We start from the raw sequence: 15,293 nt of genomic DNA on the forward strand, positions 1-15,293 counted from the left end.
ATTTCCCTTTCAAAAGGCCTCCTGGTTCTGACCCAAAGCCTATCTCTTCATATCTCTTGCACAATAATATTCCATTTTGGCTGTATTCCCCGATTGGTTTAGCCATTCCCTCATTGGCTTACCATATGGTTTTAAGATACCTAGAGTTTTTAAGAGTTTGGATTGAATGCTAGCTTGTTTAGACCCAACTGGCCGTTGGCTCAGGCTGTTGGACAGAACTCTGACCGTGTCTCTTGCTCAAGGCTATTTCTAATTTTGTCTTCCACCCCCCTTGGCTCACAACTGCTCGGGGCTTCTGTAGGATTCTGACCATGTTTTTGTCATCTCAGACGAGGTAGTACGGGATATTACTGATTCTCTTTGGTTTTCTTTATCATGGTTCATTCTAGTACTTTTTAAAGAGCTTTTAAAAGAGCTTTTTTGAAGATCCCATATAGGATCTGGGATCCTAATCCTTTATCACAGTACTTTAGGATATTTTAAAGACCCTAAAAGTCTTAGGTATTACATAGAGATAGGGTAAAACTTTGATTTTAGTTAATTCAGTATTTCAATAAAAATATCTGAATAAAGGTAGAATTAAAAATTAAAAGTCAGAAAGATTTTAATGTTTTCATTCTTGAATATAACTTCATCACATTAATTGGTTCCATTGGGTGAAATTTTCTTTCTGTAAAAACCTCTCATCATCACTGTGAATGAAATATCAAGGATAATGGAGGAAAAGTGGCTATCAGCATCACCAGTAGTAATATTCAGTTTGTAAAATGGTGTCTGCTTTCCTGTTCTTCCATAGGAGGCTCATTTTTGTAGCTCAGGCTATGAAATATGAATGTATGTTAGAGGTACATTAATTTTCCCTAGCAGCATGCATTTTACATCCCATATGTTTATGGTTAATTAGTACAACACCACCACATTTAAAAATAATAATAATCGCAATTAGGTTATGCAAAACTGTGCAATCAACCACTTTCTAGACACATACATTCTTTGACTCCTTGGGAACCATGAAGAAATTTCCCCTTTTTCCCCTCTTTCTTCCATCTGCTTTCTTTGTATTTCATGAAATTTGTCATATACCAGGAACTATTAGCTGTTATAAAATTTCATTTTCCAATGCCTAATAAGCTTTCAAAAATCTTCTTAGGAAGACCATTTCTTTCTTTTTTTTTCCTTTTGATATGTATGTATGTTCAAAACAATTTGGATTTTTGAGAATAATTAGTCAAGAGCTGTAGGTCTCCTATAAATTTAAATTTTTTAAAAGGAAAATTATTTGGATTTAAATTTTTGGGTTATGTGTATAATATATTCTTTAATTCAGTAAAATGCTTTTTGAGACAGTTGTGTTTTTATTTTAGTGTAAAAGATAGAATTATGTTTTTATTTAGTCTCTAAGAGGTAAAATTAGTTGACTTTATTTAAAATATATGTTAATCTTTTGGTGTTTGCTCAAAAAAAGAAGAGAAAGAAGAAGCAGGGTTAGAAAAGGTGAAGGAATAGTTCTTCTAATGTAATCAGTTAAGGAACAGTTGTGCTGCTTTTCATCTGTATTAATGTGGACTTGGTAAAACCACCACTTTCCCCCACAACATTTTGATAAAGAGATAAAAGTATATACATCATAGAATTTAGCGCTGGTAGAAATCTTGGGGATGATTCAACCCAAGCTTTTCATTTCAGCAACAAGGAAACTGAGGCTTGGAGAAGCTAAATGACCTTTTCTCCAGTCACACCTCTCTGATTTCAAATTCCATCACATTGCCTCAAGGTTACTTTAACCAATACTGTGAATGTTAAAGATTTAGCCTTTTTCATTCAGCTACAGAAAATATGAAAGGAGCAAACTTAGAATTGTATGTCATAAAAACATTGATGGTTCACTGAAGTACAAACATATAATAAGCCCCCAAATTACAAATGGGTTTTTTCCCCAAATTTCACTTGTAAATCAGTTCTAACTTAGAAGTACTTTTTCCTTTCTCGTAAGACCAATGTTGCATCTATATGTGAGAGTATGTCTATACATATGGATACATATGTGAATAGAGAGATGTATACACACTGTATATGTTCATATATATTTTATACATAGAACTATCTATATATACATATACACATTCTAAGGTTTTCAGGCAAAAATAGAATATATCTAAAAGTGTGGATTTAATTGTATTATAGAAACTGGCTACTGTTTAGAACAGTGTTTCTCTGGAAAAACTATTCCCACTTGAAATATGGGATGTCAGCAAGACATCTCCTTCAGGAATCTGGATTAACTAGTTCTAGTCTAGGTTGTGTAATTTCTGTGCCTTTGGACTAGGATTTGGATAGGAGCTGGAAGTCAAGATGGAGGGATGGAGGGGGGAGAAGGTGGAGGGGGCTTTTCTCCTTCCCAGTTGTAGATATTTGCCAAAGTCTTTCTAGCAGTGATTGAGGCAGAATGAGAAACAGGTAAATTGTGGTTCTTTCCTCTTTTCCCTCACTTTTGATCCTAATATTTCAAATCTTCTTTCTTACTAGCACTAGGTCAAGGATACAAATGAAGTCGCTTTATCTTTTTATTATTTCTTCCTGGATTATTAAATAGCTTGGTTTTATATTTTTATGTTACTATCTAAACTTGTGTTCATAAAGAAATACACACACACACACACCGCATCCTAGTCTTGTGGTCCATGAATTTGGATGGGAAAAAAAATTAAATTTTTATATTTACTAACATCTAACTGAAATTTCTTTTACTATTTAATTCTTTAAAAAAAATCCTTAAGCTTTACCATATTGTCAAAAAGTATATAAAATATAAATATAAATATACATCTAAATATAAATATAAATATACATGAATATATAAAACTCATTTATATATGAGTTGTTATACATCAACTGAATAACATACTTTTGAAAAAATTATTTTTGATAGGATGGCAGGAGGTGGAAGCATTGCCTTCTTTGCAAAAAATCCATAACATATGCAAAAAAAGGTTGAGAACCCCTCCTATAATCTTTCTGCCAAGATCCTATAATCTTTCTGCCAAGATTTTATTTGATCATTTTTACATCCATTAAGATTATTAATCAGTAGTTCTCTTTTTTTCCCCCTCTGTTCCTACTTGATTTAGGTGTTAGGACCATTCCTTGTTTCATAAAAGGAATTTTGTAGAATGTTTTCTTTATCAATCTCTGAGATTAATTTGTGTTGTATCTAGTATTAATTCCTCTTTAAATGTTTGGTAAATGATAGTGAATGATAGAATTTATCTCTTAACTTACTCTGAACCAATTGCAATCAAAAGGTGGGATTTCCTAGGATTTCGAGCTCAGTTTTTAATTTTTATAAAATCTCAACAAACAAACAAAAAAAATCTGAAACTCACATCTAAAAGGAGCAGCATTAGATTTGCATTCATATGAACTCCCAGGTTTAAATCACAACTCTTCTATTCATTATCTGTTATTCCTTTAACTTTTCTTTATGTATAAAAAACAAATTTCATCACCTGCTAATGTGCGATTTCATCGCATCATAGACCTTCTTATCATCAGATTAAAAATTAAATGTTGCTTTTTTCGTATTTATTTAATATCTTTTCTTAATTTGCTTTAATTTATAATTTATTAGTTTTTACACTTAATTTTTTATTTCAATAACAATGTATCTTTTATTAAAATAAATTCTGATGCTTATATTTTCAACTTCCTAGGTAGATTATGATAATCATGCACTTTATAAACATGGAAAGACAGGTCGAAAACAGTCTCCTGTGCGCATTTTCACTAATATTCCTCCCAACAAAATAATTCTTCCAGCAGAAGAAGGATACAGGTAAGGGTGCTAAGGAGACTCAAGTTTCCGTGAGCCATTACAATAAAAATACATATTTAAGTATAAATATTTTTGTCAGATTACTTATTTATAATGGGTTTATCCTTTTAAACTTAAATTCCTTGCATGATTTCATTATTTCAAGGAATTTGTAGACTGCTCATTTGGTATGAGTAGTGTTCATATAATGCTACGTATGAATTATTTAGATACTCAAAAAATATTTGTAACTGACTATCCAAGTCAATTCTGTCTCTTTCTAGGTTTTGTGCCGTGTGTCAGCGTTACGTTTCTTTAGAGAATCAACACTGTGAGATCTGCAATTCATGTACATCAAAGGTAAGATATTTCTTGTAATTTAAATGCTTATTTGATATATGTGTGTATATCATATGTGTGAAACATGTAAGGGTTGTTGTTTATTTAACTGAGAAGCTATTTTTTGTTATAAATTGTTTGAGAAAGGCAAGTAGAATTTTGTAGTACACCTAATAGCACTGAAACCAATTGTAGAACTGAATGTAGTACCATATTAATAATGATTAAGAACTGATGATTAATAACTGATGACTATGTCTGTGTTCCAGTGAATTATTTTCTTTAGGAAGTTATCCTAACTTCTTGAGTCTTAAAATTAATAAGAAAAACTAGATTGTGTAGTAAAGGTACAATAAGCTTCTAAGACCTTTTCCGAAATCAATTAATCATTTATAATATTGGTAGAGCATACCTTTTGAAACTTATGCTGCATAATTAATATTTAGTCTTTAAGTTGCTCATTTTATGTAATCAGTATAACATACTTCAAAGAATTTTTTTTCTTTTAATTTTAATTCTGCAAACTTTTCTGTGGGACAAATAGATTATGACATTCTGTTGTATACAAATACTAGACTTATAAAATATAATAGATGTTATTGTTAAAATCATTGTTCAGTCAGTCAGTGAACAAGCAAATATTTCATTGTAAATTATAAGGAAATTAAGAATATAGAATAAATAAAGATGACACATTATATTTTATGAGATTTATTTTGATTTCCATTTATATATGAGTTGTTATACACCAACTAAATAACATACTTTTAAAAAATTATTTTTGATAGGATGGCAGGAGGTGGAAGCATTGTCTTCTTTGCAAAAAATGTGTCAAGCCCTGTAAGTACTGGAGAATATTTTTCTTTGTGAGATTATAATTATATTTAACTTGCTATTTATCTAGTAATAATTTTTAAAATTCACTTAAAAAATTAAAATTAAATAAATCAGCTTCTTTTGGTTGTTTCTAGAGTATGAAATTTTCTAATAGTTTGTTTCTATGATCAAGACTAAGTTTAATAAACAGTTTAGACCAAGCCCAAGATAATGTTGGGTTTTTTTTTTTTTTTTTATGCACATAATAACATTTTACAAATTAGATTCCAATGTTAATCTGATCCAAACCTGTTCAAGGCTATGTTGGTCTATTGGAGCTGAATTTTATGAAGCTTTTCTAATTGTGGAAGTTAGTAATGGAGAGCCCCCAAAGACCTATTTTGTGACCTCACTGTAGGCATCTGGAAGGTGATCTTGATTTCTGAAAAACTGTGCCATTGGACCCCAGCATTTGGCAGAATTTACTTAACTGGAAATGCTTTGGGGGCAGACCTAGTCACAGATTACCATATGAAGACCAGTACCAACAGGCTCATCGTTAGGATGTTAGTCAGCCGTTATGTACTTTTTAGTAATATTGACTGGATGAAATTCTTAAATTTAAAAAACAATAATATTGTACCAGATTAGTTCTATATAAGAATTTAACAGGTTTGGTGCATTTTAAAAAATGTTAGTGTATTGCTTCATTTTGACAATACGTTGATTTTGTTGTATGGAGGGTTGGTGAAGGGAAGAGAACCCCGTGATTTTATGAGAGAACTTCTGCAATGAAAAATCTCCCCTGTCACTGATTGGCAACTTCTTGGAAACTTAGAGCTTTAGAGCTTGACAGACTGAGAGATTGAGTTACTTGCCCATAATCACATAGCTAGAATGAGTTAGTTGAGCCGAGATCTTTCCAAATTAGACTAGCTGTGTGCCCCTCAGTCTATCACTTTTCTTAACAGAAAAATAAGTACCTTAGGAGCTTGAAGGACTCTGTTATTTTCCATTATTGTGGTGAAAACCAAAGGTACAGTTTCCTTAGTTTTTTTTTTTTTAATTTCTTATTCTTATTTTCTTTTTTGTTGTAAATTAAGCAACTGCAAACGTTTCACTGTACAAAGAATTGGAGAGAGTAATGTATATAGAATTGAACATCTGCACAGATTTGTTTAATAGAGGGAGAGAGATAATAATTATATGTTTTATATATAATAATAACATGTAATATTACATGTTATAAGTAATATATAATAATTATAATCCACCTCTGTATGTAATTTAACAAGGTAATAAAAAATTGTTCTATATATTCATATTCCCTTTTTTCTTCTGTGCATTAAAAAATGCTGTAATGATATCATATTTTGCTTATCTCTAATTGCCTACTGACCTCTTCCCATCAAATAAGTCTTTTTAATAGACATACGTACATGACATATGTATATATAGTATATGTGTACACATGTACGTGTGTATATATCCACATATACACGTGTGTGTGTGTGTGTGTGTGTGTGTGCGCTTCATTGCCTACATTTTACAAAGTCAACACAACTGATTATTTTCAGTAGGACATTTAGTTTCATTTTCATTGGTAGGGTTGTATTTGGATTATTTAACAGCCTTTTAGTGTCCCTTTTGACTTATGATATTTTGGAGGAAATATTGCTGGCTTGGTTAGAGATACATGTAGTATATGGTCACATAATATGTTAAAACCAGGTTATTTACATGGGATTCTAATCTATAACTTCAGCACTAATACTTTAAGGGAAAAAATGACCCAGTCATCATGTTGCTTCAAGTAAGTTATCTTAATGTCTGTTAAAATTCAACAGTGTACTAAATTAGAATTGTATTCTAAAAATCTAATTCTTGTTTTGCAGCTTGGATTCACTGCAGCATTTGCAATTACTGTGCACTTCCCAATCATTCATGTGCAGGTGCTAAAGATGGTTGCTTTATATGTGGTGAAGCAGATCACAAACGTACCAAGTGTCCTAATTTCTCTTCATCTAAAAGAGCTAACAAGTTAGTTGAATTATTTGACTTATTCTGCTTATTAGAAAAAATCATGATTTGCATACTTTTCTCAAATAATTTTGAAAGGATAGCCAAAAAATTATCTGTGGTCAAGAAATTTAGACATGTTAAATCAGCTGTTTCTTAATTATATATAAGCTGTGAAATATTTTCTCCTAAAGTATGTTTATTCTTTCTATAGTATTCCTTCTATTCCCTCCACATCCACTGCCCACAAAATGCCTCTCCTCTCTCTTTTCCCTACCTTCATTTGCAAATAAGTTTTAACAGGGGGATATTAAAGCAATGATAATAAGCTATTTGGAAAAAAATCTTATTATTTCAGATATTAAGTTGACATCTTAGTTTCTAGAAACATGGAATGTTTTAAGACCTTAGAATTCATGGTATTCACTCACTCTTAATCAAGGTTTCTTAAGATATTAACAGCAGAATTGACTTTGAACACTCTGATTATCAATATCAAACAGGGAGATGTTTCTATCTAAATATCTTTATTCCTATTGAGAACACCATCATTCTTCTAGACTCCCTGGTGTGTAACTTCAGTTTATACTCAGCAGCCTCCATTCCTAGTTCTCACTTTTCACTCATTTCAATCTTCCTTTCTGTTACATCAACACAGAATCATAACTAGAATTGACAGAATCCTTAGAGGTCATCTCAGTTTACAGATTAGTCAACCGAGGCCCAAGGAGATTGCCTGACTTACCCTTTTGTCACACAGGTCATAATTGCTGCAGGATAACTCGACAAAATCACATTAGAATATTTTTCTTTGAACCTCTTTAAAAAGAAAATGCACATTCTGTTGTCTGGACAGTTTAAACATAGTCTTGCATGAAGGCAGATTGTCTAGACTTTGCCTTTTGAGTTTTTTCCAACTCGGTGATTCTCTTAGGCAACAGGATGCCGGAAAATTTTTTATATATCTATCTATATAAACAAATTTTCGTTCTTTGTTGTTTTTTGTAAATCATTCTATTTCTCCGAATTTCTTCCCAGGTGGCCTGTTTGATGATAGGGCATAGCACTTTAATTGAGGGACATCATTTAGTAGCTCAGATTACTCAATTTTATTCATTGTTGGAGATTTCATCATCTCAGTATGATATAAAGAATTAATCCTGTGGGAAGTGATATGCTTGAATAAGTCTAAAATAGTTCTTTATTTTTTTTCTCCCTGAAGATTCCTGCTTATGCTATTGTTCCCAATTAACCCTAAGTATTGCTTTCAGTGTATTTTAATTATAGTGAAATTACAATGCCTTGTTCATACTAGGAGTTTAATATATATTTCTTGACTTGAGTTTTATTGATTTTTAGGCTAAAACAAGAAGTGATTGTTTCTGAAACATTTTTTAAAAGATTCCATAATTCTAGCAAGAACTTTCAAGCTTTTTTACTATGAATATAAACTTAGACTATTTTAGAAGCAAACACATTTTTACAGCTACTAATTTCTTTTGTGATGAACTGGAGACTGACTCCCTCTTGTGGTTATCTAACTAATTTTTAAAATTTATCCAAAAATCATAAAATTTGAAAGAGACAATAGATTGATTCTCAGGACATGTGAAAAAGGTTGATTGTACGAGCTTATTCATTATCTTATTTTTCTATAATATTTATGTGCTTTATTGTTTTATCACTACTAAAGGTTTGATAGCCATTTACAAGATATATTTTAAAAATAAAATGTTCAGCTTTTGTTTGTTGTTATCTTAAATTTTATATCTAAAGATAACACTGAGATTTGGGTTTTTTTTCAGGGTATCACTGAGTTTGCTAAGTCATTTTTTTTTTTAAACTAAATCTTTACTTAAACTAAATAGGAAATTGTCCCATATCAGTTTTATGGGGAAAAGTTAAACATGGTTATATAACTGGCACATTAAAAACTTAAAATTCCATTTTTTTCCTCTTGAACTGTACTATAAAATATAAATGTGAGGAAATATATAGGAGAGTTGTTAGAACTCTGGACTTATCAGAATTACAGATGACAATAAGAAGGAAGTGCTAGCTATCACTAAGTAAGTCAAGCTCTAAAAAAAAATTGACATATAAGCTTTAGAGTGACTCTAATAAGATGAAATTCAAGAAGAATAAGTAGGAAGTCTTGTACACAAGCACACATACAGAAATCAAATTAACAAGTATATGATGGGTTAGATGTGGTTAGACAACAGTTTATCTGAAAAAAAAAATAACTATATATATAAATAATAGGGATTTCAGTGCTTGGTATATTCAATATGAGTCACCAGTGTGATGTGGTACCCAAAAGACCCAGTTGAATCTTGGGCTTCATTTTATATAATTCCTAGGGACAAGAAATGATAGTTCTACAAATTCTATTCTTGTCTGATTTCATTTGGAATATTGTATTCAGTTGTAGGCATTCTGGTTTAAGAACGGTATTAATAAGATAGCTAGGATGAGGAAGGACATTGAATCCATGCCATATGAGGATCGCTTGAAAGAATTGCAGGTTTTTAGCCTGGAGAGAAGACGTAGGGGACCATGAAAGCAGGGTATGAGGATTTGAAAGGTTGTCATGAGGAGGAAGAATCAGACTTGTTCTCTATAGCCCCAGAGGACAGAATCAGAAGAAATGAATGTAAATTGCAAAGAGACAAAGTTAGGTTTCATGTGGAGATGGGTCAGAGCTGTCCAGAAGCTAAGGGGCTGCCTGCCGTGACACATGGTGGGGCTCCCTTCTTACAGGTTTCTAAGTAGGGACTAATTCTGTGAAGTGTGTAAACCCCCATATTTCCTTGAGAATTAGTAAATTTTAGAACTGGAGCAGAATCCCTGACAAAATTGTTACTGTCACTTGGAGATAACATTGACCTGTAAAAGTTTAAGAAATACTAATGTTGAAAACTTGGGTGATCCGAGTCACAAACCCCCAAGTCCCTCATTAGAATGAAAACACCTCTCTTCCTTGCATTTGAAGTTGTCTATAGCATGGACTGGATGTCTTCAAATACTTTCTTGTCCCTAATGAAATCAGTCCTAGAATATTTTACTGGATATCAGATACATATATTCTGTCAAATGTATCTTTTGATTAAGAAAAACCAGTGTTTTTAATAAATGGTTCTTTTGTTTTCTTTTTTAAAGATCAAATGGTAACCTTTTAATCTGGTGGTGTCACTATTAGCCATATACAAGTTATATCCAACATCAGTTGTTTATGGGAACGCACAACACAAAATGAAAACCAGCTGTGTTGTGCAGTTTGATAATGTACTTGACACATTCTTTTTTAAAAATAATAACAGCTTTTTATTTTTCAAAATATATGCAAAGTTACTTTTCAATATTCACTTTTACAAACCTTGTGTTTCAAAATTTTCTCCCTTCCCCCTACCTTCCTCTCTTAGATAGTAAGTAATCCAATATATATTAAACATGTTTAATTCTTCTAAACATATTTCCACATTTATCATGCTGCACAAGAAGAATCAAAAGAGAAAAATTGAGGAAAAAAAAAAAAACAAGCAAAAAAGATGAAAATACTATGTTGTGATCCGTACTCAGTCCCCATAATCCTCTTTGTGGGTCAGATGGCTCCATAACAGGGTTATTGGAACTGGCCTGAATCACTCTTGAAAAGATCCAGGTCCATCAGAATTGATCATCATAGAGTCTTGTTGTTGCTGTGTATAATGATCTCCTGGTTCTGCTCACTTCACTCAGCATCAGTTCACGTAAGTCTTTCCAGGCCTCTCAGAAATCATCCTGCTGGTCGTTAATTACAGAACAATAATATTCCATAACCTTCATATACCATAACTTATTCAGCCATTATCCAACTGATGGGCATCCATCCAGTTTCCAGTTTCTGGCCACTACAGAGGGCTGCCACAAACATTCTTGCATATACAGGTCCCTTTCCCTTCTTTAAGATCTCTTTGGGATAAAGGCCCCGTAGAGACACTGCTGGGACAGAGGATATGCACAGTTTGATAGCCCTTTGAACCATTCTTCTGAACAGATAGATGACTTGTCCCAAACCCAGATCCTTTAAACCTTACCACATTATTCACTAGCTTTCAGAACATTTACTGAGAAAAACAATGTTTTTAATAAATGTTGCTATGATTTCTAAACTAAAAGGAAAGGAAAGCTCTCAAAATATAAAGACCTATTGGAAGAAATTAAAACCATTTAGAAACAGGGTGAAGTATAAAACTCTGCTGTCCTTTTGTCTGCAAGGAAAAATCTGCAGATATTTTCAGTGATCTCCCAGAAGATAAGCTACATCCCAATGCCTACATCCAATGACAAAACACAATCTTTTATCTACCTTTTACAGGGGTCCTCAAACTATGGCCGCGGGCCAGATGAGGCAGCTGAGGATATTTATCCCCTTCACCCAGGGTTATGAAGTTTCTTTATTTAAAGGCCCACAAAACAAAGTTTTTGTTTTTACTATAGTCCAGCCCTCCAACAGCCTGAGGGACAGTGAACTGGCCCCTTATTTAAAAAGTTTGAGGACCCCTATTTTAGAACATTAGTCCCAAAGAACAAGAGTGTCACAGGCCTGCCTCTGTTGGAACACCCCAGAGAGAGATTGAAAATGGTAACAATCATAATAATAAAATAATATCCACTGACATAATCCTTTAAAATTGCAAAACTTTTCTTGGTTATTGTTCAGTCATTTCTAACTCTATGACTCCATTTGGGTTTTCTTGACAAAGGCACTGGAGTGGCTTGCCATTTCTTATTCCTACCCATTTTACAGTAAGAAAACTGAGACAGAGGATGAAATGATTTGCCCAAGATCACAAAACACAAAGGAAGTGTTTGAGGGTTGATTTGAACTCATTCCAGGCCTGGTGTTCTATCCACAGTGCCACCTAAATGTTTTTTAGTCTAGCCATTTAGGATAAATGTCTGGAAAATACTTAGCCAAATGGACCAAAAATTCTAGCAAGTATATTTAAACATCCTAGGCAGCCCATCTTCCATTCACTTGCTACTCCTTTGCCTCCTGGAAGTAAATAAAGGCAGACAAAAAAGCATGGCAGTGGAATAATGGTGAGAGTTTAGCTCTCCAATATTAAAAATAGACTCTTCCCTTAGGATGATCATTGCCATGGAAAATAAATATGAAGAGAAGGAAAGCGCCAGTGGCCTAGATACTTTGTGTGATACACAGTGTTGGCCTTGGAGTCAACTAACAGCAGAAAAAGAAAATGTTTTGGGATAAAAATTTCTAACCTTAAAAAAACTTTTGAATACAGTAACCTGTTTTTAAAAAATCTGGTAGAACACCTCTCAGACTGGCTAAGATGACAGGAAAAGATAATGATAAATGTTGTAGGGGATGTGGGAAAACTGGGACACTGATGCATTGTTGGTGGAACTGTGAACAGGTCCAACCTTTCTGGAGAACAGCTTGGAACTCTGCTTAAGGACTATTAAACTGTGCATACCCTTGATCCAGCAGTGTTTCTACTGCGCTTATATGCCAAAGAGATCTTAAAGGAGGGAAAGGGACCCACGTGTGCAAAAATGTTTGTGCCAGCCCTCTTTGTAGTGGCAAGAAACTGGAAACTGAGTGGATGCTCATCAGCTGGGGAATGGCTAAATAAATTATGTCTATGGAAGGTTATGTTCTGTAAGAAATGGCCAACAGGATGATTTCAGAGAAGCTTGGGGAGACTTAGATGAATTGATGCTGAGTGAAGTGAGCAGAACCAGGAGATCCTTGTACACAGCAACAAGTAGATTATCTGATGATCAATTCTGCTGGATATGGATCTTTCCAATAGTGATTCAGGCCAGTTCCAATGATCTTGTGATAAAGAGAGCCATCTACACCCAGAGAGAGGACTATGGGAACTGAGTATAGATGGCAATATAACATTGTTACTCTTTTTGTTCTTTGCTTACATTTTACTTTCTTTTTTCATTTTTTTCCTTTTTGATTTGATTTTTCTTGTGCAGCCTTTTCAGATATTTTTACCATGTTTAAATGGATTTCTTTTCATCTGGAGAGGAGGTAGAGGGAAAGGGGGAAGATATAGGAACACAAGGTATTATTATAAGGGTTAGTGTTAAAAAATTATCCTTGTGTATGTTTTGAAAATAAAAAGCTTCAATAAAAAAATATTCATTAAAAAAAATAGAAATCTGGTAGAACATTGCAGCACAGCAGTAAAAAGCCCCCATATTTTCCTAAATACCTATAACAGCTTATCAGAGCAGAAAACATTGGCCTGCTCAATATTTGGGGTCCCTCTCCCATGCAGTTAGTAACAGTGGTCTTCATTAGTATTTTCTTGACAGTCATTCAGATTTTGGGAATAGGCAGGAGGTTGAAATTTATAAAATTTTGTATCGACTTAAAAATAAGTCGATACTTAAACTATGATTTCGTAGGTAGTTTTAAAGGAAAAGATGATGCCTCCTTTCTATATTTTTTCATTTTGTTCTTTTTTCTCTCATTTAACTTCTACCTAGACTCTTTCGATCAAAGCAAGTAACTTCTAAGAATGATGGAAAAACCACAGTAAGGAGAGAAAGGAATCAGATACAGAGCTGAGTTGGAGTAACCGACAAGCCTGTGAAGTCTTTAAATACACTTGGCCCATTGATGGAGGTGTTATCACATTTGACATGTCAAGAGAAAGCTTTGCCTCTGACATCATGGGACTTGCTGTGTTTTGTGAAAAATGAATCCACTTCTTTTTATAGAGAATAACTATGGGAAGTGGACATGACTCTTAGACTGGGCTAGCGACAGATCCTTAAGCATACAAGTTTCTTCCAAAATATGATAAGCTGCAAAGTTCTTTTGTGTGGAATTTTTCTTAGCCACTAATTGGCTCATGTCCATCAATCAGGAAACATTTATTAAGTGCCTTCTATTTGCCAGATACTATAAAAAGAAGTAAAAGGCAGTCCCTGTCCTCAAAAGGCTAACCATCTGTTGTCACTTTGAAGGAGGTCACACTGAAAGGTTCGATGTTCTCTACTGTAGTTTCATATTCTTATCGGGCTTAACTCTTCTTTAGATCATTGGGATCCATCATTCATTGCTTTAAACTAATTGCAAGCTTGCAAGAGACAGTGATCATGTATTTTATACCTTCCGTGTAGCATTTGTCAGAGTTGTTGGATTTAATAAGGAATGGAAAATTAACTAGAGAGGTTATAAAATGGGCCCTTCAATTGTCATCCCCATCTGTTATGCTTTTACATTTTTTTTTCACCCTGATAACTTCCCAAGTCTTAGTCCTTTTTCTAGAAAATGTAATTCAAGGATTTGAAGATTGAAGTGCTGAGCTGAGCAGTATGGGTGTTAAGAAATAGTTTTTCATTGGCCTGTCTGTTTAACTCTGTGCTGTTTGTCCTGGATAGACTGATCTGAATCACTGGTAACCATCTTTCAAAGAAATTTGTTTTCCCAAACAACGTTTTGCTTGCTCAGGCCTCTAACTCCTTGTTATTACTGTTAGAATTTTATGGGCTTATATTGTACAGTAAATTCTTTCAACTCTTGTACTTGCTTATTTGGTTAGCTGGTTAATTGGATGGCAACGTATTTGTAATTTACTGTGCTTTTTCTATAACATAATTTAACACCTTGTTTTGCAGGGCTGTCAGGAAACAGAAGCAAAAAAAAAGTAACAAGATGAAAATGGAGACCACTAAAGGACAATCTATGAATCATGCAATTGTTACAAGGAAAAAGAAAAAGAAGAAAAGAGGACATCAATATCCTTGCTCCTAAATGTCCAGTGACCTGAGAATAAGATTTACAGCTTAACCTTTGGAGCCATTTTTGGAAAGTGCTATATTGGACTTACATTCTGTTACTTTCAGAGATGTGCACCTTCAGAAAGTTACTATTGTCAGGCAGGATGCTCTCTCTGGTGGAAGTGCTCTTATCCTTTTTGGGGTAAGGGTTCCCTTTTGGGGAGCTACTCAAGTCTGAATCCATTTTCAGAATGATGCTTTTAAATGCATAAAAGAGTCCAGAAAAGAAATTGATAATATAGTTATCAATTTTTTTTTTATTTTTAAGTTCACAGACTTCTGGTTAAGAATGCTTTATCTGGTAGATAAGAGCCATGTTGAACCTGTTTGGAACCCAGATTCTTTCTTTGATTGGGTTGTTCTCTTGATCACTTTACTTCTAAAACTCTTAGTACTTGAAGCTTATTTATTCTGTAGATTCTAAATAAGGATGAATATTAAAGCCTATAATGTTTTGTCTACAATGACCATTAAAATTAATAAGATTTTGAAA

At 33.3% G+C, this 15,293-nt stretch overlaps 1 protein-coding gene across 3 annotated transcripts in view; it reads left to right on the plus strand.

Annotated features, from left to right (window-relative positions):
- Positions 1-15,293, plus strand: part of ZCCHC4 (zinc finger CCHC-type containing 4) — a 51,141-nt gene extending 35,848 nt beyond the window's left edge. The window contains exons 9-14 of one of the 3 annotated variants that reach the window (XR_007948319.1): positions 3,711-3,832; positions 4,096-4,171; positions 4,939-4,990; positions 6,862-7,006; positions 13,502-14,000; positions 14,639-14,735. Coding sequence is in view for 2 of the 3 variants with exons in the window: in XM_051965908.1 (XP_051821868.1) it covers positions 3,711-3,832; positions 4,096-4,171; positions 4,939-4,990; positions 6,862-7,006; positions 14,639-14,774 (531 nt within the window). In the remaining variant the exon portion in view is untranslated. Of the gene's footprint in view, positions 1-3,710; positions 3,833-4,095; positions 4,172-4,938; positions 4,991-6,861; positions 7,007-13,501; positions 14,001-14,638 lie in introns of those variants that run through there. The other 2 variants (XM_051965908.1, XM_051965909.1) reach the window with 2 other exon arrangements.

The sequence above is a fragment of the Antechinus flavipes genome, chromosome 6 (genome assembly GCF_016432865.1).
Source record: "Antechinus flavipes isolate AdamAnt ecotype Samford, QLD, Australia chromosome 6, AdamAnt_v2, whole genome shotgun sequence".
Lineage (NCBI taxonomy): Eukaryota > Metazoa > Chordata > Mammalia > Dasyuromorphia > Dasyuridae > Antechinus > Antechinus flavipes.